This window comes from Mytilus edulis, chromosome 11, assembly GCF_963676685.1.
Source record: "Mytilus edulis chromosome 11, xbMytEdul2.2, whole genome shotgun sequence".
NCBI lineage: Eukaryota > Metazoa > Mollusca > Bivalvia > Mytilida > Mytilidae > Mytilus > Mytilus edulis.
Genome location: NC_092354.1, coordinates 69278216 through 69302580, shown reverse-complemented (window position 1 = coordinate 69302580; position 24365 = coordinate 69278216). Strand labels below are relative to the sequence as shown.

Here is a 24365-nt window from a genome sequence, read left to right as displayed (position 1 = left end):
TTGGACACATCATTTAAGCTTTAAATAATTCTGAATCTGGATTGTGATTGAATACACAGCCTAGGTTTGTGCATGTTGTGACAGAATCGGTATGGAATTTATAGTGATAGAGATATTGACACATATGAATGGGCCAAAGAACTGAAAGGTTTGAAATTAGGCATTTCTATTATGGTCCAATATCCAAAATCTACTTTGTTAGAATCAGCATATCAAAGAACCCCAAGAATTCAACTTTTGATGAAATCAAACAAAATGTTATTCCAACCTCTTTGGATTTCAATGTGGACCAATTTGATAAAGGATCCTAAAATCTAAAATCATCTAAAGATATGGTTAGATTCAGCTTTTTATAAATTGTACAAGTAACCCATAAATTCAATTTTTGTTGAAATCAAACAAAGTTTAATGTTGGACCCTGCTTTGGACTAACTTGAAAACTGGGCCATACATCAAACATTTAAATACAGGTTAAGATTAAGCATTTGAAAGAACCCTATGTATTGTATATTCAAGTAATGTTAATAAAAAAAAATAATGTTGAAATGAAACAGATCCATTTTGGTCCCCTATTTGCATGATTTGGACCAACTTGAAAACTGGGTCCAAAATCAAACATACCAGTAATTTGAAAACTGGACTATGAGCATGTGATGAGCTAAATTTTTAAAGGAGTTTGCTCCATCAAAAATATATATTTGTGTATATATAATCTATAGTTCTAAGTATTTTTCCTTCAGTTGTCAACAATTTATATATTTCTGCAACTTACCTATCAATGTCAACAACTTAATCTATGCAATGTAATAAAATAAAATATATCATTTAATAAAAATAGATTATCATCAAGTAGAGTAAAAAAATATTTGCAATGGATCTACAAACAGGATCAAGAACAAATTAAACATAAAAACACACACCAACAAAAAAAAAAACCCACAAAAACTGTGACATCTACCTTAAAAAAAAGTAAAAAAGATAAGTTTGACAACTCCTAAAATCAATTGAACAGATACAATCTGACATTAAAAGACTATCTATACATACAATTATGAATTACACCATTCTTGTTCAAAGGGAAGTAACTCAATCATATAATGAGTATCTCTTCTAGTAACTGAAAGGTGTACAACTCAACAACAAGAAAAAATAAAATCGATAAAATTGTAGCCGACCTTCATTTAGTCACAGGAAACAACATATCTAAATTTGAAAAGATTTCGTCATAGCATTTGCATTTTAGTGAATGGAATGGACAGTTTGATACAGTGTTATTAATTAGTTACCTAAAACTGGGGATGTGAACTAAAAAGAAGATGAATATGTGAATGATATTTAGAATCAAGACTCCCTAGTATAATATATTATTTTGGGCTTTGCCAGGCAGGGGATATCCAAAATAACATATCAGACTGTAAATTGAGCATCAAAGTAAAATTCTAATTACAATGTTTAGTATTCTACAAATTCAAGTTTATGCAGGAAAAAGACAATACTGTTATAGATTGTCAAAAAAAGCCCATTTACACAAATAGTAATTATTTTGAGGTTGAGTAAAAGTGTAGCTATGAATTCATTTTGTTTCTTTTGACCAAATTTATACAGGCTCTTTGTTTTTTTGTTTACAGCAGTATGGTGCCTATACGTGCTTTCATCTTTTTTTTGTGTCTCTGATGAGTAGATGTCTCTCATTGGTAGTTGTTTCATTAGTTATTTTACAACATCATCTCAGTAATGTAAATTCAGATATTAAAGCTTTTTTTGTAGACAATAAACAATATTGTGATACTAATAATAGTGATTTCATGAAAATTTAAATACAGATGTAATGTATCAGATATCAAAATACAAGTCCTTATTAGTGTTGTACTCAACCAGTTACATTAGTCCCTTTTTAAAACCTCGTAAGTTTTTAAAATTTGAAAAAACAATTAGCGAGCTCATTGATGAACAAATTGTTTTTGACTTTTACAGCTACTGGTATTTGGTAAACCTAGTCTCAACTTGAAATGCTACATAGTATACATTTTTTTAAAACAAAATATATCTTGCATCTTTTCATTGTCTACTGTTGACTTTCAACTTTACACATCTGACTGAAATAAGGTTCAATAATATCACATGATTGCAATGGATAAAAATTCTTCTTAAGCTTGACTGTTTTTCCAATTGCTTTCTGTAGTTCAACAGACAAATCAAGACCACATGACTTTTTAAATCTAAGAACTGTCTCGTCAGAAAGACTAGGCTTAATTGTCAAATGATTCATCACCATCCAAATCATTAGTACAGATGACAAATTTAATGTCGGTTCTGGAAACTCAAAATCAGCTGAACATTTGAACTCTTGTTCATTCCACAAAGAAATCTGATTTGCATTCCTTAGCAAGATATCGTTTTCACAATCATACAAATAGATATCAAAAAAGTTTCCACTTATGGCAATAAGTGGCACAAGTGAGACATTATTTTGTAAATTCTCTATTTTCCTATGTCTATGTTGGAAGGCTTTTTGATAATATGAAAATGTTATAGCATGGGCCACAAACTGTGATACATTACTGGGATATCTCAATATCTCTGACTGTTTCTGAACTTTGAGTATCTGCTGTTCTTCAAAATCTAACTCTTTCAACAATTCCTTGTCCTCTTTTTCGTCTTCATTTGAATGTGGTAAAGCTATACTGTTTATTTCATTGTCACTTTTGTAAACAACAATATCAGGTGCCCCATACCAAAGCCATTCACTTCCTGTAGAGAAAAAGTAAAATCACAAAAAATACTGAACTACAAGGAAAATTCAAAACGGAAAGTCCCTAATCAAATGGCAAAATCAAAAGCTCAAACACATCAAACTAATGGATAACAATTGTAATATTCCTGACTTGGTACTGGCATTTTCTCCCTTTTATACTTTTGTAATTCTAACTTTTCAAAGTTTGAATGACCCTTACTCATTAGGGATCATGATTACATAAATGGGAAATGTATCCATGGGACACAGATGATGCCCCTGCATATCATATAAAGTTTAATATATATAGGGACATAACTGAAGAAAGGTAAAAGTTATGCTAGCCAAATGTGTACTTGATCTGTATTATGTAGTAACAAGCATTATGTATAAGTTTCATACCATTTGGTTGAGGAAAACTTAAGTTAGAGAACAAAAATGAAAGAATCAGCAATTTTTCCATTTGTAAAGGGGCATTACATTTTTTTTGTACTATAGTACGGTTATAATGATGCCACCAAAATTGAAACTTGATCTGTGTTTTGTGGCAATAAGCTTTGTGTATTAGTTTCATAACATTTGCTTGAGGCAACTTAAAAGTTAAAAATTGGAACGAAAAATTATGCAATTTTTATGTTTATAAAGGGGCATAACTCAGCAAAGGTAAAATTTAAGCCACCCAATTTCAAGCTTGATCTGTATTATGTGGTAATCAATATTGTGTATAAGTTTCATAAGAGTTGGTCCACGCAAACTAAAGTTAAGAGAACAGAAACCAACTATGGGATGTGTGGATGTACAGACATAAGTACAAGGGTTAAACTTAATACTCCCTCTGCTACGATTGGAGCATAAAAAGAGGCAAAGGATACCAAAGAGTCATTCACACTAGTCTTTGAAAAGTTAGAAAGGTATAAAGGGAGATAACTCATGTTTATTTGACTATTTATTTAACTGGTATGAATGATTGTAAAATGCACAGGAAAAGTCCATTGTCTGTTTATGATGCGTAGATTTTAATATTCAATGCCTCATATAGATTTTTTATCTAGAACTCTCTCACAAAAATGCTTGTTTCTCAAAATTACTCATAACTTTATATTTTATATGTTTTCCTTTTAACATGTGAAAATTTTGTTATTACTGTAAACCAACTAATTTCCAAGAGCAATTTATTTTCGCGACTTTCGCGAGTAGAAAAATATCGTGAAGTTAAATCATTGCGAATATGTAAAACTTGGATCTTTCCATATTTAATAACATCAAGTTAATTAGAAAACCGTGAAGTTAAATTGTCGCTCAAGGGCAAACGCGAAATAAAGTATCCGCGAAAATAAGTTGGTTCACAGTATTTGTTTTGTCCACAAACATCCGTAACAAGTGAAACAAATAAAACAAAACCCACACTTACCAATTCCAAAACAAATAAAACAAAAACCCACACTTACCAATTCCAAAACAAATAAAACAAAAACCCACACTTACCAATTCCAAAACAAATAAAACAAAAACCCACACTTACCAATTCCAAAACAGATAAAACAAAAACCCACACTTACCAATTCCAAAACAAAACAAATAAAACAAAAACCTACACTTACCAATTCAAAAACCCACACTTACCAAATCCAAAATAAATAAAACAAAAACCCACACTTACCAATTCTAAAACAAATAAAACAAAAACCCACACTTACCAATTCCAGAACAAATAAAACCAAAACCCACACTTACCAATTCCAAAACAAATAAAACAAAAACCCACACTTACCAATTCCAAAACAAATAAAACAAAAACCCACACTTACCAATTCCAAAAAAAAATAAAACAAAAACCCACACTTACCAATTCCAAAACAAATAAAACAAAAACCCACACTCACCAATTCCAAAACAAATAAAACAAAAACCCACACTTACCAATTCCAAAACAAATAAAACAAAACCCCACACTTACCAATTCCAAAACAAATAAAACAAAAACCTACACTTACCAATTCCAAAAACCCACACTTACCAAATCCAAAATAAATAAAACAAAAATCCACACTTACCAATTCTAAAACAAATAAAACAAAAACCCACACTTACCAATTCCAGAACAAATAAAACAAAAACCCACACTTACCAATTCCAAAACAAATAAAACAAAAACCCACACTTACCAATTCCAAAACAAATAAAACAAAAACCCACACTTACCAATTCCAAAACAAATAAAACAAAAACCCACACTTACCAATTCCAAAACAAATAAAACAAAAACCCACACTTACCAATTCCAAAACAAATAAAACAAAAACCCACACTTACCAATTCCAAAACAAAAAAAACAAAAACCCACACTTACCAATTCCAAAACAGATAAAACAAAAACCCACACTTACCAATTCCAAAACAAATAAAACAAAAACCCACACTTTAATACCAATTCCAAAACAGATAAAACAAAAACCCACACTTACCAATTCCAAAACAAATAAAACAAAAACCCACACTTACCAATTCCAAAACAGATAAAACAAAAACCCGCACTTACCAATTCCAAAACAAATAAAACAAAAACCCACACTTACCAATTCCAAAACAAATAAAACAAAAACCCACACTTACCAATTCCAAAATTATTAAACTGTATTGTATCATTACATCTACTACAGGGACATTTGGATAGTTTTGTACAGTAATCTGTTGCTATGACTAAAGATGACATAGTCAGTTTTGAAAACAGATGATTGGCTAACAGTTCTGTGACAAACAACTCTGGTTCTTGAATATGCCAAGGTATGTCCCTTATCTCCTGCAAACACTTTTCATGAAAATCTGAAAAGAATAGTTGAAGGTACAATATTTTGCATAATCATTCACAATTGGTAAATCCAGCAATATTATATACATGTCTTTTTTTAGAATAATCTGGATCATATATTTAACATGGTTAAATAACTTTTATTTACACATGATCTAAACAGTTATGATTTGAAGGTCCTATAATTGACGTGGCTGTTCTATCTCTACATTAAGTTAATAGTGATGGACATTGAAAAGGCTCACACATACAAATAAATATATCAGGCGAACATCTTATTCTATATATATATATATATATACACAGCCATGACGTATCACCATCATTGCTGGTGATTCGATGGATAAATCTGTTGTAGAGTTGTCACTAACTAAGACGTACTTATAAATATAATTATTTTCTGTGACTGTATCTTGCATTAATTTGTAGGATCCTTTACTATAGATAATTGAGCAGTTCTGTAACAACAACATCTCCATGCCTTATATATCATGTACTGTATTCATGGTAGTACCCGCTAGATGAAAACTGATGAGGAAAGGTAACACACGGCCACCAAAAGCTTTATTATATGTGAAGCCCAGGTGGTCGTGTGGTCTAGTGGGACGGCTACAGTGCAGGCAATTTGGTGTCACGATATCTCACGATATCAACATTGTTGGTTTGATGTTTAGACGAGTTGTATATATATATATATGTCAGATGATAGTCTTTGCTTGTCCCTTGGAATAGGACAGCTATGAATGTGTTACTACTGTAATGTCAAAGTTGTCAAAAATAATCAGCACATCTAACTAATATAGTTTTTTGAAGAAGTATAAGGGGAGATAATTCAGACCTAGTGAATGAAATTTAATTCTGAAACATAAAATACATTTACATGATATACAAGAACATTATTTAACATGTTTAAGAAAACCAATTTTCTTTTCAAGTAGTTTTAAAAACTTTTAATCTGCTGCATTATTTGCCAAAAACATAAAAAATAGTAAATAGGAATATATGGACTTGACCACGAAACTTAACCTTGTTCACTGATCCATGAAATTAGGTTGAGGACAAATGAAATCTGTCTAACAGGCATGAGGACTTGCAAGGTACAAATATGCCAAATATAGTTGTCCTAATACTCGTAATAAGAAAGAAATTTACATTACAAAAAAGCTATAAAAAAATTCAAGTAATCACATGCACTGAACCATGAAAATGAGGTGCAGGACAATGAACATATAAATATATATGACAGATGGAAACTTGACATATCATCAGGCATTTATATACAAAGTAGGAGGCTACCAGGTCTTCCACCTTTTAAAATATAAAGCTTTTAAGAAGTTAGCTAAAGCCCCCGCCGCTTTATCACTATCCCTTATGTAGAGCATGTAGAGCTATCTGCAAAAAAAAAAAAAAGACATGAAAGACAGGGTGACAATTTATGTAAAAATAATCATGATAATCTAATTAAAAAAATGTAGGACCCAATAGAGTGAGAAAAAAGCAGGACTGAGATTTGCACTAAAAATTCCATTAGGAATAAAGAACATGATGATAAGCAAAAACAAAAATACCAGAAAAAAAATATAATTAGATTATATACAGTCATGACAGTATATACTTTTACCTATTTTCCTTAAAAAACCTGCCTTTAAATCACTGATTGAATCCTCCAAATTGTCCTCATTTGAAGATTCTGTATCAGAACTACTAATATTCCCATCAATACTTTGTTGCAGCCGTTCAAATCCATCTTTAAAGATTGAATGGAATCCCTCTGCTGCTGGGACTGATATATATGTGTGTATGCCTTTGTGGTTGACTTGTCCATCAACTGGTTTTATTTCAATGGAAGACTGAGTAAATGAGCGTCCCAAACGATAGCCAACCAAACGATAGGGTACAAACGTGACATCTTCAAAACCATAAATAGCCTGTCTTATCAGTTCAGATACATTTTGAGGTCTACCAACTTTCTTATACGGACCTTCTCTAGTAAATTTGCTGTAAAATACTGAATGTGGACACTGAAAAAGCAAAAAAAAATTTTACAAATTTTCAATAATTCATTAACAACTTTTTCACTGAGGGAAGATAATTAAATCGACATTTAAAAGTTTGCTATCCAAATAAACACAAAGAACGAAAAAAAATCATTTATTGATTGTAGTCTGCAACGTCATGAATGTAGAGATACAAAGTAATGGCGGATCCAGACAGGCCACCCCCCTGAACGCCCACTTTTTTTAGACAATCAATGAATTTGAATGGGGACATAAGGTTGGAACCCCCCCCCCTTTATCCTCTGTTTGGAACCCCCTTTTTAAAATTGCTGAAGAGTATTAGAAGACAAATCTCTCGTTGGGGCAAACTCATGCTTAACATGCTAAAGAGGTCAGCCTTTCCCCAACAAAAACATGACACACCATTAACCCTAAGGGTCAGGTTACACAAAAATACAACTAAACATTACAAATTTTAAGTTGCATAAATTTAATCCCTTAGTACTTTATATTTTTTTCCTTTTTTTAAGCCTTTGATGTTAAAGTGAGAAATCAAAATAACAAAGTTTTGGGATTAATCTAGATTTTTTAGCAGATTCACTTATTTTAAAAATTGTTTTTGATTAATTTTGATAAGTTGAACATTATGAAGAATAATTCTTTTAGAACTTGACAACATGTACTTTAAAAAGTAAGAAATAAACGAACAGGATTTTTAGAAAGTGTGATAATATTGATACAGGTTTATAAATAAGTCTTTTAAGACTGGAGTGACATTTAAGTTTGAACTGAAATAAAACAAACAGTAAAAATCGAAAGAAAACAAGCAGAATTTTTTTTTTAAAGTGATATAATATAATACATGTAACATGTGTAATACATTATATCGTTAATGTCCCCACAGTCAATTTTGAAGAAACTGTATTTTACAAAGTCAATGTAGGATTTTCTTTGAGATATAATTGTGCCTGGGAGACACAAATGGTGCCTCGGTGATGCAAAGTGTCATTCTCAAATACTCAAAGTTGAGCATGGGAGCACATAGGTCTATCGTTCAATGTAGGAGGAGTTAACCAGTAACACTATGCACCTCTTATGCAAGAATGTACTCCAAAAATGACCATGTTATAGCTTGTTGTTCGGTGTGAGCCAAGGCTCCCTGTTGAAGGCCGTACATTGACCTATAATGGTTTACTCTTTTTAGATTGTTATTTGGATGGAGAGTTGTCTCATTGGCACTCACACCACATCTTCCTATATCTATGTTTAAAGCTGTCTCCAAAAAGAACAAATATCTATAAAAATCAAAACCCTGATAACATGCATACCTTCAAAGATTGTACAAACAACCAGCAGTTCCTATCCCAAGTCAGGAGCCAGTTGTTGTCTTTTTAGCTAAGTGTATGTTTAATATTACATGTTCAAATGATGTTTGTATTTCGTTCAGTTTTATGCTAGTCCAAATAATTATGACATCTTGAAAGGCTATTACTCTTCTTTTTTTTTGGACACCTTACATCGACGCTGTTTAATTTAAAAATTTAAAATAACCTCCCAAGACGTCATAATCATTTGGACTATTTTTTCGCTAGTTTTCTCCCTCATGTTCTTTGGATTGTTTTACATTTGACATTTTTCAGTCTTTTAAAACTGACTGTGCAGTTTGGACTTTGCTCATTGTTGAAGGATGTATGGACACACTATGGTTTGTATTTTGAGGAGTGGGGCGATTGGTGAAAAAATGGTCCGATTTGTCAGTGGGGCGAGTTGGCACATATGGCATTATTGCTGTACACTATAATAATAGGTTTATATTTTTTGTTCACCCGCTTAGCATAACAATTGGTAATAATTAAGCTATATTGAATGATTGAAATCAAGTGCATGTTCAGTTTTGACTTAAATTGAAGTTCTTATAGTAAATTGCCTTTTTAACAACAGTCTTTAGGAGATGGTGTCCTTTCCCTGCCATCTTGCAGGTATCCGGTCGTTCCGGCCCCAAACCGATCCGGCCCCAAGTCAATCCGGCCCCAAGTCGATCCGGCCCAAGTCGATCCGTCCCACGTCGATCCGGCCCCAAGTCGATCCGGCCCCATAATAAAATATGAATAAACTGTATTGATTTTGGAGGAATTTGTGACACATTTCAACAGTATAAATGGAATTTTTAAAAAGTGTCCGATGATGGGTGACAAAAGGTAAGTGAAGTATTGAAGTACCAGTTAAAGAACTATTTTAAATCGATACGAAAATGAGAGTTAATGTGTCGTTGGTTGTATAGCACTTTCAACATATTTTAAAATATGAAGTTATTTTCAATGATAACTTTAACTTTGAATGTCTTGGCGATTTCATTTTGTTTAGTTCATACACAGAATATCTAAATACATATTTACTGGAACCTATAAAAATTAACTCATCATAATGACTTGATGGTTAATCAAATCATTAGTCTATAATTGGTTTGTTTATTCAACAATTGTCTGATGATTGTGAACTAAGGTAATGCCACTTGTAATCACTTAATTAAATCAAATCCTGATTAATTAAAGTTACGTAATCAACAAGGTCTTTTTAGTTTGATATAGGTTGGTTTATATAATAATAATTAATTGTATTTTTTTCAGGTAACATCATAGACTTCTATAGCACTTGGTTTTTATTTTTGTAATATTGAATATTGTCAATTAGACCGTTGGTTTTCCCGTTTGAATGTGTGTAGAAAAAAACAAACAAGTTATATGAGTATCCATTATTCTTTATTGCAAGAAAATAACAAAACAATGACACTGAATGCACGTTTTCACTCTCTAAAATATAATATCAGCACTACTAAAACATAACAATAACTTCATACAAACTAACAAACACACTATCTCTGACACTCACATAAATATATATAACTTTTAAATCATTTACTGTAACTTACTTAAAGGGGTCACACTTGCAGCACTACAATAACATGTTATACAGCAACTTTCATACGCTCATATAATATTTGCTCATCAAAAAACCAAAGCACTATATCATTCTACACATATATAATATTTGCTCATCAAAAAACAAATGCACTAGATCATTCTATACACATATACATGTATAATATATGCTCATCAAGAATAATAAGTAAATGTTATATAAAACATATACATTGTAGTCACATAATACACATCATACAGTTCAAACAAATGTTATATACTCACTGCTTTGTAATCTTTCTTCTCTCTGCGAGACATCAAGACGAAGAGTAGAGGTATCTGCTTCATACAGTTGTCTTTCTGGATGAAGGCATGGATGGAGAACAGCTGATAGAAAGGCTTCTTCACTACTTTAAAAGTACCATCCAGGTACCACTTCTTTGCAGTTTGTAGTAGTTGCAGCTGCTCTTGTGTGGCAAACATGATGTGACGCTTGTCTCTGACTGTAATATCACCAACAACAAATCTGTCTTTATAATGTAAAATTACAGTTTGATGATATTAAAGAAAAAAGACAAATTAGAAACTTACCAGTATTGCATAGACGGTGTTGCCACTTAAAAGAAAAACAAAGTTTGTATGTATCAGCTTGGGGATCGGCTTGTACCGTTGTGTATGTAACTATTTGTTATTACACAAGATGAAAGACTTGTAAGAATCAAAGTCAATTGAAAGAAATTGCTAATTACTGCTGATTAATGTTGATGTTTGAATTGTTTTAATTATAATTATACCCGATAATCTTGAAAACTTGTAATAAAAACATAATCAATCTAGTTGTTTTATACTCATCATCTGAAGATTTTTCTTTTTTACCGTAGTCTACAACTATTACATTATAATAAAAATCATAAACATTTATTAATAACATCATTTATATATCTTTATTTCTGTTCCCTATAAATATATTTTTTATTGGGGCCGGATCGACTTTACATATGGGCCGGATCGACGTGGGGCCGGATCGACGTGGGACGGATCGACTTGGGCCGGATCGACGTGGGGCCGGATCGACCCGAAAGCATCTTGCATGTTGTAGGGACATTAAGCGTTAAGACATATCGTGTCATTATTTCGCCCTAAAACACGATCGGCCTTGATCCTGTTCTTGTTTGTTTTTCTGTTTCGAAAGGATTTCTTTAGAAGTTTCAATTTTTTTTTAAATATCAATAGGGTATCGAATGGTTTTATTTTCTTTAACTCTTAAACTGTAAACCGCTATTAAAATTGTCTTATTACAGACACCTTTATCTTTGGACCGAGAAAGTCTAGGGCCGAACTTTGATTCTTTCGAGACGCGACGGCCATACTTCCATGACGGCCCTAAGATGTGTCGGCCATACCGTCATATCGTCCATGAGACATATCGGCCACACATTGTGAGACGTATCGTCCACACTTTTAATTTTTTTTTATTGAGTTTATTACATAAAATATAATACAAAAAATAAGTATTTGTTCATAATAATAACATAAATATGATTGTGTAGTACTTTTTTTCTGTACAGAAGATTTTATTTATTCTTGTAAAAGTTATCTTTGCTTGATCATCATCGCTCGTGTTCACAACTTGTTGCGGCCATAAGATTATAGTGATCTTGAATTGTATTTACAATTTCTTGACAAAAGCATAATTAATACTTGTGTTCATCAAAGAAGTAATAATAAGCAATTAACAATCTTCTTAAATTTCCAACTTAATCATTACTTGATTACAGCTGATTACCTTGTTTTATATTTCAAAACATAACTCATTGTTAACTTTTAATTATGACAGAAGTTAGTCTCCCATTCGGATATAGTCATTAATATTTGTTCATTTTGTTCTATTGGCTATACGCAAGATATCAAACAATCATTTAGAAAACAATATGATATTTTAATATTTTATTGGATTAAACCAGAGACATATATACACAGAGATTGGCAACTCCGTGAAATCCCGTAAAAGATCGCGGCCCGGAATGAGATTCTCGTCGATAAATATTAGAACATGTAATCAAGTCAGGGATGAATAACCTCGATGGATAATCAAGAAAAGCAATGGGAAAATTATTTCAGATCATATTATAATTTCTTTTCTAAAAAAAAACTACTTGAAATCGTTATATTCATTTTTATGTATTTATTGAGAAAAATATTTTTTTTCTGCATGTCATTTAATTTAAAAATTCAAATCTGGTAATGATCAATTGTTATTACAAGAAACTTTTCTTTACCGCATATCTTTGCAATAGTTTGCTCCTTAATTACACAGTGAAATTATGTGTGTCCGCTTTTCCGGTAATTAGTCCCTTAGAGTTGTGACTGTTGATTCACAGGTGTGCGATTACGCAATTTAGAACATACTCACCCCTTCTCGTCCAATGAAAAGTCAGTTTTTTGCCCTCTAATTTTCATAGTACATGGTTTTCCATGCACTATGAAATGCTATACATGAATGACTTTTCATTGTCAGTTAATTATGAAAGTGAACTCTTAATAGCTGCACTAACGAAGTGTACAATCCCCTAAGACATTTTCCTTGGGAAAATAGCCTACTGATTAGAAACGAAAGAGCAAAGATTAAAATAAAAATATTTTGAATTTTGCAAAATTTCATGCATTTTTTAATGGTACACATATATAGAATACACAAAAAAATAATAAGGATAAATATAAAAAACACATTGCCAGACTGCTGATATATAGCAAAGGATTGTTTTCGGAGAAACACACTACATTTAAATTTATCAATAAAAAGTAAACATATAATGTTGTATGGTCTGAATTCAAATATTCATACAGAGAGTTTCATATTTATAAAAAAAAAATCAAATTTCAAAAAGGGGATTTATATAACATTGTGTTGCTTTTTATAATAAAAAAAATATAAGTATTAAATTTTACCTGAAGCAGAAGAAAAACAATTTATCCATCACAAACTATGTCAGTGCTATTTCATTTCATCCATTGAAATTACCATTACCTATGTATTATATTTAGTTCATTATAAAAAGTGAACTCTTATTTAGGTTTGAATATTACAATGGGAAAGGATAGTTTTGTAAGGTCACTCGAAAGTGTGAATATGTTCTAAATTGGTCAGACAATACTTGGTCATGTTTTATGAAGATTTAAGCCCAAGGCGAAGCCTTGGGCTTAAATCTTCATAAAACATGACCAAATATTGTCTAACCTATAATTATTGCCCTCCGATCACCTGAATTTTGCCGGAGGTGAAGTTCTATATGGATTATTACTTGGTAATTGTTTTTAAAACTAAACAAATTCTGGCATATTATTTTAACCATGACCAAAACTTTATTTTAACAGAAGCACTGAGCAATACTAGTATTCAATCAGGAAAACAAAAAGTCTTTTAACATGTTTAACATGTCAAAAATAGAAATGAAGCAACTTTTTCATATATAAAAAATGTGTCGCCAGTAGAATTTTGTATCGTGAGAAACTGATTTTATATCTGTTTTAATTTAATTATATTTTTAATTGTCGATTGACCTAGAATAAAATTATTTATGGAACCTTTGCATAAATTTCCTAAATGAACGTACATTATAGTGTTGTCCAAATCACTATTTTTGCTGCCATGAAATATTGAAGATGAATCTGTCATTATTTGTATTTTTTATTAAGACTTTATAATATCACAGACTCTGATTAAAAACAATTTGTATCATAACATAAGTACATTAAAATGCCCTGCTGAACTGTAGAATTTTAATGTTTTGTTTCATAGATCACCAGAGTACTACAACATTCTTATCTTTACTCTTTCCTATCGGGTAGTGAAACTTGAGTTTGAAATTAGAAAGATTTAAAATTGTGCACAAGTTTTATCTGATCTTTTGCGGGTTTATGTTGTTTAAGGTAATTTTCAGTGCAGTTATTTTCTTTTCATTTGTTATTTTTTCATCTGTGTTACACGACCTTGTACTTTTTGTATTGCCCCTTGACATCTCCTGCTTCTGTTTAAACCTTTTCCACCAATATCTTTTATTTAAAACAGATGTCATCTGTTTTAAATAAAATATTCTCATTCCCGGAATTTGTTATACAGTAATTCATTTTAATATCAGCTTTTTTATAAGCATATAAACTGCTTGGTCTCTTCACACAACTTATGTTTAGGACGAAATGCATCAATAGGTACATACATGTACCAGGTTATGGATATATAAGTACACGTTATGTGCTTTTGACCTTCACAAGAATTCTTAAACATTCATAGATGTGCAAAGAATATTGTTGTCGTTGGGTTGTTGTCTCATTGACATATACTTCACATTTCTGTTTAGTCATAGCATCTGTGCCTTTTCAATTTATTGCAGAAAATATTAGCATAAACATTTTTTTCAAAACAGGAGAGGTGAAATAGTGATCACAGAATGAGGACATGGAAAACTGAAACAGATAAATATAAATAAGCACCATTGACAATTTGTTAAAGGACTGAAACAAACATAGATGGTGACCAATGTGAGCGACTAGTGTACAGTAGTAAAGTGGACATTTCTTGCTTCTTTTTCTACACATTTTGTCATTTCATGTAAACAATTAAATATGTTACTTTCCATGGAGAGGAAGGAATTTGTGAAACGAAATATTTTGCTATTTAGTACTGTCAAGATATATCACAGGGGTGTTGTAAGATAAATGAACAGTTTCTCTTTTTTTACATTTGCTACCTTTATGCTATAAGGGTAGCATTTTCCATTCTCATGATGTACAAAGATATTATAGAGTGGCCTTCCAATGATAGTCATACATGTAAATCATTGTCTCATTAGCAATCATACTACATCATCATATTGTTATACATGTACATGTATGTAAAAACTATGTACATGTAAATTTGTAAACATAAAGAAGACAAATGAAGTTGAACACAAGATATTTATTTGCTTTTTTATCCATCTGCACAACTGCCACTGTATCACTTCTGCTTCAAATTCAATAGATTGAAGAGGGGCTGGACAGGGTATTGGGAGCATGGGAGAGAGGGGGCGGGAGAAGGGAGAGAGGGGGAGGGAGAAGGGAGAGCAGGGGCGGGAGAAGGGAGAGAAGGGGCGGGAGAAAGGAGAAAAGGGTATATAAAGGAGATAAAAATGTGTATTAAAATTATTAAAATTTAGCAGGAAAACAATTATTTAATAAATGAGTGGATCAAAAGATTCAAGAAAATGGTATTAAAAGTAAAACGACCAAAAAAACAACTAAAAACGACTCCGACGAAATCTTAAAAAGGAAAGTCCTTAATCTAACTGCAAAATCAAACAAATGGATAACAACTGTTATATTCCGAATTGGTTCAGCTTTAGGCGTTTTCTTATGCTGAAAATTGTGGATTGGACCTGGTTTTATGGTTAGCCAAAACTCTCACTTGTATGACAGTCGCAGAAAATTGTGCATAGTAATGAAAAACCTGTTCACTAATTCATTACAATCTCTTATATATGGAGAAAGAATAAAAAACTAACAATTTCCAGGATTTTATTGTGAGCCTGTGCATGTATAGCGATGCATGTCACCATCCTTATTATTTTTTTTGATAAATTGCTTCAAATTTGACCTATATGCATAGAATTTGGCCAAAAAAGGATGACATTACTTAATATAGAGTAACGGTTTTTTTTATTTCCCCTGTCTGGTTTCATAAATTTCCTATTAATTCTAACTGATTTAGTTTTATTTCCAACTAACAGGGTGGATAGTTATCAAAAGTACCAGTCCGAGATTCAGCTTTCAAAATTTCATTGGGTGAACAGTGATTTTCAAGAATAATTTGAATTTATTGATTTGAGGTTGCAAAATGTCTGGTAGAAAATATTTCAGGCATGTTCAGGACCATACAATACATTTTGAAATTGTTCTGTCTTTCGTGAAAAATGATATAATAAAAAAAATCTGAGATCATACATGCATCGTCTATAGGTAAAACACTTGGTGCATTATAAAAGTTCCACCTTGAAATTGTACACTGTAGAAGAAGTCAAACTCTGTGCTCTGAATTTGCGCACTTTTGGTTCATATATATATTTATATTAAAGATCATAATGGAATATAGTTGGGAATCTCAATTGTAAATCATGTCCAATTCAACAACAAAACACACCCATCCCTGTACACCAAGTGTTAATTAACATGAACCAAAATGATATTAAAATGTTTACGTGTTTCAGTTTGTTTCTGCATTTGAAGAAATATATCAAACAAACTATCTTTTTTATTTTGTTTTGTCGTTCCGAGCGCTTTTCTTGGTTTATTTTCGACAATTATTAAAATAATTAATTAAACGATTGTTCATTTATTGTTGGCCACTGGGTTTTATTTTAATGAATTGTGTGATTGTAAATTTCAAGAAATAATTTTTGAAATACTGAATTGAAAGAAAAAATATGTAACCGGGGGTCTAATAGATATCATTTTATTTTGTTCAAACAGATGCGCATTAAGTGTTGACATCCCAACATGACAGGCCTTTGTTAACCTTTTCATCATTTCGATGTTGCTGTCCTGTGTAAACTGTATTTATAAGATTACAGTATCGGCAATCTATTTTTTAAAAGCTTCCGGAACCATATTATCTGTACAGTCCAATTATATTTCAAAACGGGTTACACTTGGAACATATAGGAAAAGTGTGCTAAAATAACCAAGTTCCAGGACAATTGTATTATTCTTCATTGTTAATTCTGATTTCCAAAGACTGCTTGTACTATGTATTTTCAACAAATCATATTCAGTATTATTTTCCAAAAGAAGCTTTTTTTTGCAACCAATTTAACACGAATTGGTTTCTTACGAAATTGCACAAATAGTGTCACAAAAATTCCACGTATTTTCACAAATTAAAAATAACCTGCGTTTCTAAAGTTTGGATTTACAGGGGCGTAGCAGCCTGCTGACGTACCAATGATTTTCGTTGGTATGGCATGCCATACCTTTTTTTATAATTTATTGAAAAAAAAACAAAGTTTTTTCACGGGATTAAAGAAAACAAAGTTTTTACAGGAAAAAAACAGACAGAAAATCCAATTTATGAGTCATAGGCAATATAAACGGTATATATATATATGAACATTTATTAATACTGGTTCAATAGAAATAAAGGGATGTGGTAGATTAGTAGCCAATTAATGAGACGAGTTGAACTCTTAATCCAGGTTTCATAATGTGTTAAAAGTAAACAATTATTTAAAGTCAAACTGAGTACGGCATTCAATAAGCTAAATAAAAAAGTGGGCACCGAAATGAAAAAATAAATTATCGAATCTTTTTTAAATACTTTTTTATGTCTAGATGATGCAACCTTAGCCTACCAATTACGTTTTTTTTGTGTAGCTGAACTTTATGTGAATTGTTTTTAAACTTATCACATTTTTTTTAGAAATGATAGTGAATTTGGGATGTCCCTTTCAGAATCGGCTGAAAATGTTCCATTTTCCCTTGTTTATACATTGTCACAAACATTGTCGGCATTCAACTCAAAAGCTACTTATTTTAAGAAGGGTTAGTTACGATACTGTTGTCAGTTCACTAAAGATTGCTTATTTTGGCTTTAATATTGATTCACTTGGACAGGGTTCTTTCTTCTCATATATTTTATGATGGTATACTACTAAACCCCTAACGGCAGGGATCGTGCTTGATATTCATATGATGAAACGATATCATATATTAGTTTAATTCAAGTCTCGAGCTCGCATGTCAGTATGTAACTGCTAGAAGTATGTGTTAGTTTATGTATAATTGCCAATTTGTTTAGTTTCTTTTGTGGCCTATTCTGACATCAGACTCAGAATTCTCTTCAACTGACTTTTACTGTGCGTAGTGTTGTGTGTATGTTTTTTCTACATTGACTAAAGGTATAAGGGGGAGGTTTAGATCTCAAAAAAATGTTTAACTAGCCGCAACTTTGCGCCTGTCTCAAGTCGTGAGCCTCTGGCCTTTTTAAGTCTTGTATGATTTTTAGTTTTACTCTTTTTCTTGGGAGATAATTTGAGGTCCCCGTATTAAAATCATCATAAGGACCATAACTTATATATAACATAAACTTCTACAATTGAACCATATGTCTTTGACGAAAGATGTGTAAAGAAGTCATCACTAGAAACCTCTCAATAAATGTCAATAAGAAATTCTAGCGTTGGAACCATCTAATCAATTTATAATAGAAATTTAATGGAGTAGAAGACGGCATCAAAAATGTTTAACCCTTACTCTTTATTTATATACAAGCCTCACGTCAAGAACTATGAAATTAGTGCATTTTACACTTATTTTATGTTTTTGAGGCGAAAAAGAGGTCATAAAAAAATCTGCCCCGCTACGCTCGGCAAAGAAATTTATTATCTGTACCACTATAAAAAAAACCTGTATGCCTAGACACATTGAATGGCATCCGACACAAAATTGGAAGTATAAATTTAAGCCAAGATATTCCACTTGTTGAATCCGTTTGGAATGTTGACTTTTTGACACATTTCATGTTTCAAATTCTTTTCTTTTTTCTATATTTTGAATTAGACTTTCAAAAAAGTGAGATAACTCAAATTGTTACTGAAAAAATGATAAGCGAAATTTAAGTGTCAGAATGCAGGATTTTGCACCATTTATCCCAAAATTTCTCTGGCCCTTTAGCTGCCCCCAAACCCCTGCCGAATATCTGCCTCAAGGAGGCAGATATGAGTTGTTTTGCGACCCATAATATTTCACGCCTTACCAATATAAATTTGAGTGCTACGCCTCTGAATTTTATACTTTAAAAGTAATCGGGAGACGGCGTGTATCAGGCCATGAAGGCATAAAACTTTACTCAGTGCTCGGAGCACAAAAATCATGCTCGAAACATGAAATCCAAAAATTTGATTGGTTGATTACGAGTCTGAGTAGAAAAATCATGCTCGAAAGATTTATGACCTTGAGGTCTGAAGTAAGCTGGAGGCACACATTCACAATTTTTACTGCCGTCCTTAACAGGACTATTTCCGATTAAAATTTGTCAAATATTGAAAATATGGGAGGTTGCATTGGAATGTCCCTCCTAGATGGGAATTTGTATGCGTCTGATCATGTTGCAGGCATATTGCACCCTATCTGTCTATTAATGTATCTCTTTTAAGTGCATCTACTCCTGAAAAACTGGATGGATATAGAAGAAATATTTACATGAGAAATTTCGAAATGTTAAAGGGGAGATACTCGTTACTTTAATAGTATGGCATTACTAATCTTCAAAGCGAAACTCTTCCTGAATGTTTTATGGATATTAATGAAATGCATGTCGGAAAAGGTAAGGGAGAGAGAAAGAAGAGGGAGACGGGAGAAGGAGGGCGGGAGAAGGGAGAAGAGGGGCGGGAGCAGGGAGAAACATACCCCCTGTCCAGCCCCTCATTGAATGCAGTCTTGTATTTGTTTTTAGTTCAATGGTCTCGCCATCAATTGCACAAAAATCGCATACACATGTACATCAAGTTTGGCATATGAACTACAATAGTATGGTGTATATATGTCTCTGATTAAACACATTCATTTACGTAAATATATAATGAGTAAACAAATGATATAACAAAAATTAAGATGAAAAATAATGTAAAAGCAGTATAGTTTATTTAAAAGTTATAATAACCATCTATAAGTATCAAAATAATTCATCTATAACATTTAAAAAAAAACCAAACATGGACGATTCGTCTTTACAAAGTATGGCCGTTTTTGTACTATGGCCGTTTCATCTTTTCGGGGTATGGCCGTTTCATCCTATGGCCGGCATGGTAGTATGGCCGTTTAGTCCAAATTATAATAGCCTTTCAAGACGTCATAATTATTTGGACTATATGTAAGGCGTCAAAGAAAAAAATTATAATAGCCTTTCAAAACGTCATAATTATTTGGACTATATGGCCGTTACGTCCTGCATCGATTCTAAATAGGTAGAGCTAAATTTTGAATTGTATTTTTTTCTCCCTGTGGAGTGTACTAAAATGAAGATGCTACATGTACATGTATAAAACAAGTCTGTCCCTGGGTCTGCTTCTCTCCAAATCTGATTCCAATTGTTCAAAAATCAATCTTCCTATTCATGATAGCCTTTCACTTTCACACTGCTTGCCCCCTATGGCCTTTCAAGAGCTCTTTTTGGTTTGGAATCTTGTGTCATCAGTAGACAGTGCAATATTCATTATGCATTTGGACAACAACAAAAAAAATCGCAAAACAATAAAGGAAAGCTGTTAAGGTTTTAAAATGTCACATTATTTAGACTTGAACCATCGTGACCATATAATGGCGGGAATATCACTAACCAGTATTCATTCTAACATAATACCATGAATACAAGTCATAGTTTTAAAACAATAAATATAATTGGATAAAAAGAAATGGATTTCTTTATAAAAAAGCAATTCACTATACTTAAACATGATTAAAAAAGATATTGAACAAAAATGTTGAATACTCAACTTCATTAGAGCTAGATCATTAAAAGCAATTCCGAATCAAAAGGAGCTCTAGAATATTTTATAGTAAATCATTGTGAAGGCCACACGACCTGGCTTATACATGTATTTATCTGATGTGTGCATGATGAAGATAAGTTCCAAAAGTTACAGAAGTTACATTTATTAGGGTCTGGCCTAAAGACATGAAAGAATAGAGAAAAAAAGGCAAACTTTATAAAAAAAGAAAAAAATGACTAAAAAATTTAAGAAGTATACTCAATTCTCCCATTATTATTCCCATACGAAATTATAAGGCGTATTACGCCTGGAAATAAGGCTTAAACCAGGCGTAAGTGGTAGTAACGTGTCTAGATCCAAGCGTGAGGGGACAGGAAACGTAAATTTGTAGTCCTTACGGGCATAGAAAAAAGCAGTAAACCTGGCGTAAATTGAAATAAGCAAGGCGTAAGTTTTCTTACGGGCGTAATTTGAAATAAGCAAGGCGTAAATTTTCTTACGGGCGTAAAACTGTTGGTATGGCGTAAATAAAAATACCCATAACGCTTTGTTTATAAAGGATCATGGGATTTTTTTTTCAAAATTTGGCTCTTTGGTTTTAGTTTGCAAGAGTTGGACACATGGCAGCTTCATATGTTCAGGGATAATTTGCTTGTTTTGTGATTTTTGGAAGAATCTGAAATTGGAAATACTGAATCAAATAAATTAATGGAAATTGTGAAATAAAAGGAAAATAGTAATACATGGTAAATAATAATAATGTGAGTATAACTACATTTGTAAGTATTATGTTCTATCAGAATTTTTGAAATCCCAAAACCTTTATCATTGGATAATAACATTAAAATCTTTTACTTTAAAATTATCATTTATATTTTAGTTCAAAAGACAATAATTTTCAAAAACAACTTAGTTAAAATGCTACTTTTATTTCAAGAAAAAAATAATTGTCATAATTCTTATTTAAACTTAAACTTATTTGAGCCATTGTCTGCATAAAATGTATTTATTTTTATATTAACTTCTTCAATGGTTTATATTTCAAGTTTTTTGTCAAACAATAAGAAATAAAAGCAACAGTACAGAAGTTTGTATCAAATACACAAAAGTACACAGCTAGGTTAATACACTGAACTAAAATAAGTGTAATATTATGTAAGGATATTACACCTGGTTTATTTATTGACCAGGCGTACTCATTTGCATATTACGCCTATTTTTTTGTGAACCAGGCGTACTCATTTAAATATTACGCCTAATTTTACACCTGGTTTACGCCTTAGTTACGCCTAATTTACGCCTGCTTTACGCCTGGTTGACGCCTGGACATGCATTTTGTAAACACTGCAATGCCGCCAGGATAAAGTATGATTTTTACGCCTGGTTTCCGTGAAGAGTTGATTTACATCAGGTTTTGAAACCAATCTTTTTTCATGCACAAATCAGATAAATATAAGTGGCCTTCATTAAAAGTGATGAACAAGAGCAAGATTGATCTCAGTACCTAACAAATATTTACAAATTACTATGGCGTACGGAAAGGGTCAAAAGTAAATTATTTCGCATATGCTACAATTAATACAGCATATGCTATATAAACTACAGCTTAAGCTATAATTTATGTACCCTATGCTGTAATTAATGTCGCTTAGGCTATAATATATAGCATATGCTGTAATTTTATACAGCATATGCTATAATAAATACAGCATATGCTATATTAAATGCAGCCTATGCTGTAATAAATAGCATATGCAGCTTAAGCGTCTAGTTGACGTACAATAAGGTTCAAAAGTAAATATAGATTACGCTATAATTGTTGAAACATGTACATTATTTACATTTAAGTTCTGACTGTTCCGAAAGGGTCAAAAGTAAATGCTGCATAAGCTGTATTGTATCAAATGGTTATAAGGTGGGGTTACTGTCAATCACAAACCATGCTATTATATATTTACTGCCAATCACTCTTTAACTTTGAAAGATTCACAAATTACACCAATCAGAACCTTATTTTGCTTAGGGTGTGTGAAAAGTAAGATGTCATAAAGTAATTAATGTGATTAATAGTCGAGTTCACAGAGTTAATGAAATGTTCGGAATATTTACATGAAATTATCATGCTTTTCTCAGAATTATATCTAAGAGAGAAAGAATAGGTTTGACTTTGCTACTAAATCCCTCAACATACAAGGCAAACAACCAATGTTACTATGTTAGGTTTTTTTTATAGCACAGTTTAGTGAAATCAGTGTTCGTTATAAGTTTTACTATAGTTTGCAATATTTAAGTATTTATAAGAAACGATAAAATATTAAACTTGCCGAAGTCATGCATTACTTTAAAATATAAATAAAAGTATTTGAAAAAAAAGTTTTATGAACATATCCACTTCGTATCCTTACAAATTTAAATAAAAATAGTAGAAAGGAGCACGAGGCAATTTCCGTAAAGTGACCTGCTTGTTTTCCTATTTCGCTTAAATTGGATATACAGTCTAATTTTGTCGTAAATTGATTACCGATTTGCTAAAATGTTCCAAAATCTTTTGTACATGAGATATCCCATGGAACCATAATTCCAAAAATCAATCTAAGCCTTCCTTTTGTGGTTATATACCTTTTGCTCTATTAACTTATACTGAAGTTATTGTCCGGAAACCATATACGATAGTTATCAAAGGTATCAGGATTATAATTTAGTACGCCAGACGCGCGTTTCGTTTACATAAGACTCATCAGTGACGCTCATATCAAAATATTTATAAAGCCAAACAAATACAAAGTTGAAGAGCATTGTGGACCCAAAATTCCAAAAAGTTGTGCCAAATACGGCTAAGGTAATCTATGCCTGGGATAAGAAAATTCTTAGTTTTTCGAAAATTTTATAAATTTTGTAAACAGGAAATTTATTAAAATGACCACATTATTGATTTTCATGTCAACACCGAATTGTTGACTACTGGGCTGGTGATACCCTCGGGGACGAAACGTTCCCCAGCAGTGGCATCGACTCAGTGGAAATATGTATAAGCAAGGAGGTCATATAACCTCCTTGGTATAAGTAAGCAAGTAAGTAAGAAAGTAAGTAATTTTTATTGGTTTGAAATCCAAAATTACAGGATTGATACCAAGACAATACACATTGGTTATACACAAACATACAAACAAATATATCATACCAAATTCATAAACATTGTATATATAAGCAGTTTTACAGATCTAACATTGTTGGGTTGATGTTAAGACGAGTTGTCTATATATATTGTTTGGTTGATGTTTAGACGAGTTGTATATACATTATGTACACAGCCATGTATCACCATCATTGATGGCGATCCGATGGATACATCTGGTGTAGAGTTGTCACTGACTCAGACGTACTTAT

The 24365-nt window shown here is 31.8% G+C and overlaps 1 protein-coding gene across 1 annotated transcript; it reads right to left on the bottom strand.

The window, feature by feature from the left end:
• Positions 1-1419: 1419 nt before the first annotated feature.
• On the bottom strand, positions 1420-11620 carry LOC139496150 (uncharacterized). Its single transcript, XM_071284614.1, has 5 exons — positions 11550-11620; positions 9468-9518; positions 7165-7564; positions 5348-5557; positions 1420-2751 (listed from the first exon to the last, which is right to left on the bottom strand). The coding sequence occupies exons 1-5, from the start codon at positions 11586-11588 to the stop codon at positions 2066-2068; spliced, it is 1386 nt and encodes a 461-aa protein (XP_071140715.1). The 5' UTR covers positions 11589-11620; the 3' UTR covers positions 1420-2065.
• Positions 11621-24365: the final 12745 nt, after the last annotated feature.

Coding starts and splice junctions, on each gene's coding strand:
- LOC139496150 (XM_071284614.1), bottom strand. CDS start 11,588: ATGACACGATATGTCTTAACGCTTAATGTCCCTACAACA. Junction 9,519..11,549: donor CGCTTAATGTCCCTACAACA/TGCAAGATGCTT, acceptor CGACCGGATACC/TGCAAGATGGCAGGGAAAGG. Junction 7,565..9,467: donor TAAAGACTGTTGTTAAAAAG/GCAATTTACTAT, acceptor TTGCTTTTTCAG/TGTCCACATTCAGTATTTTA.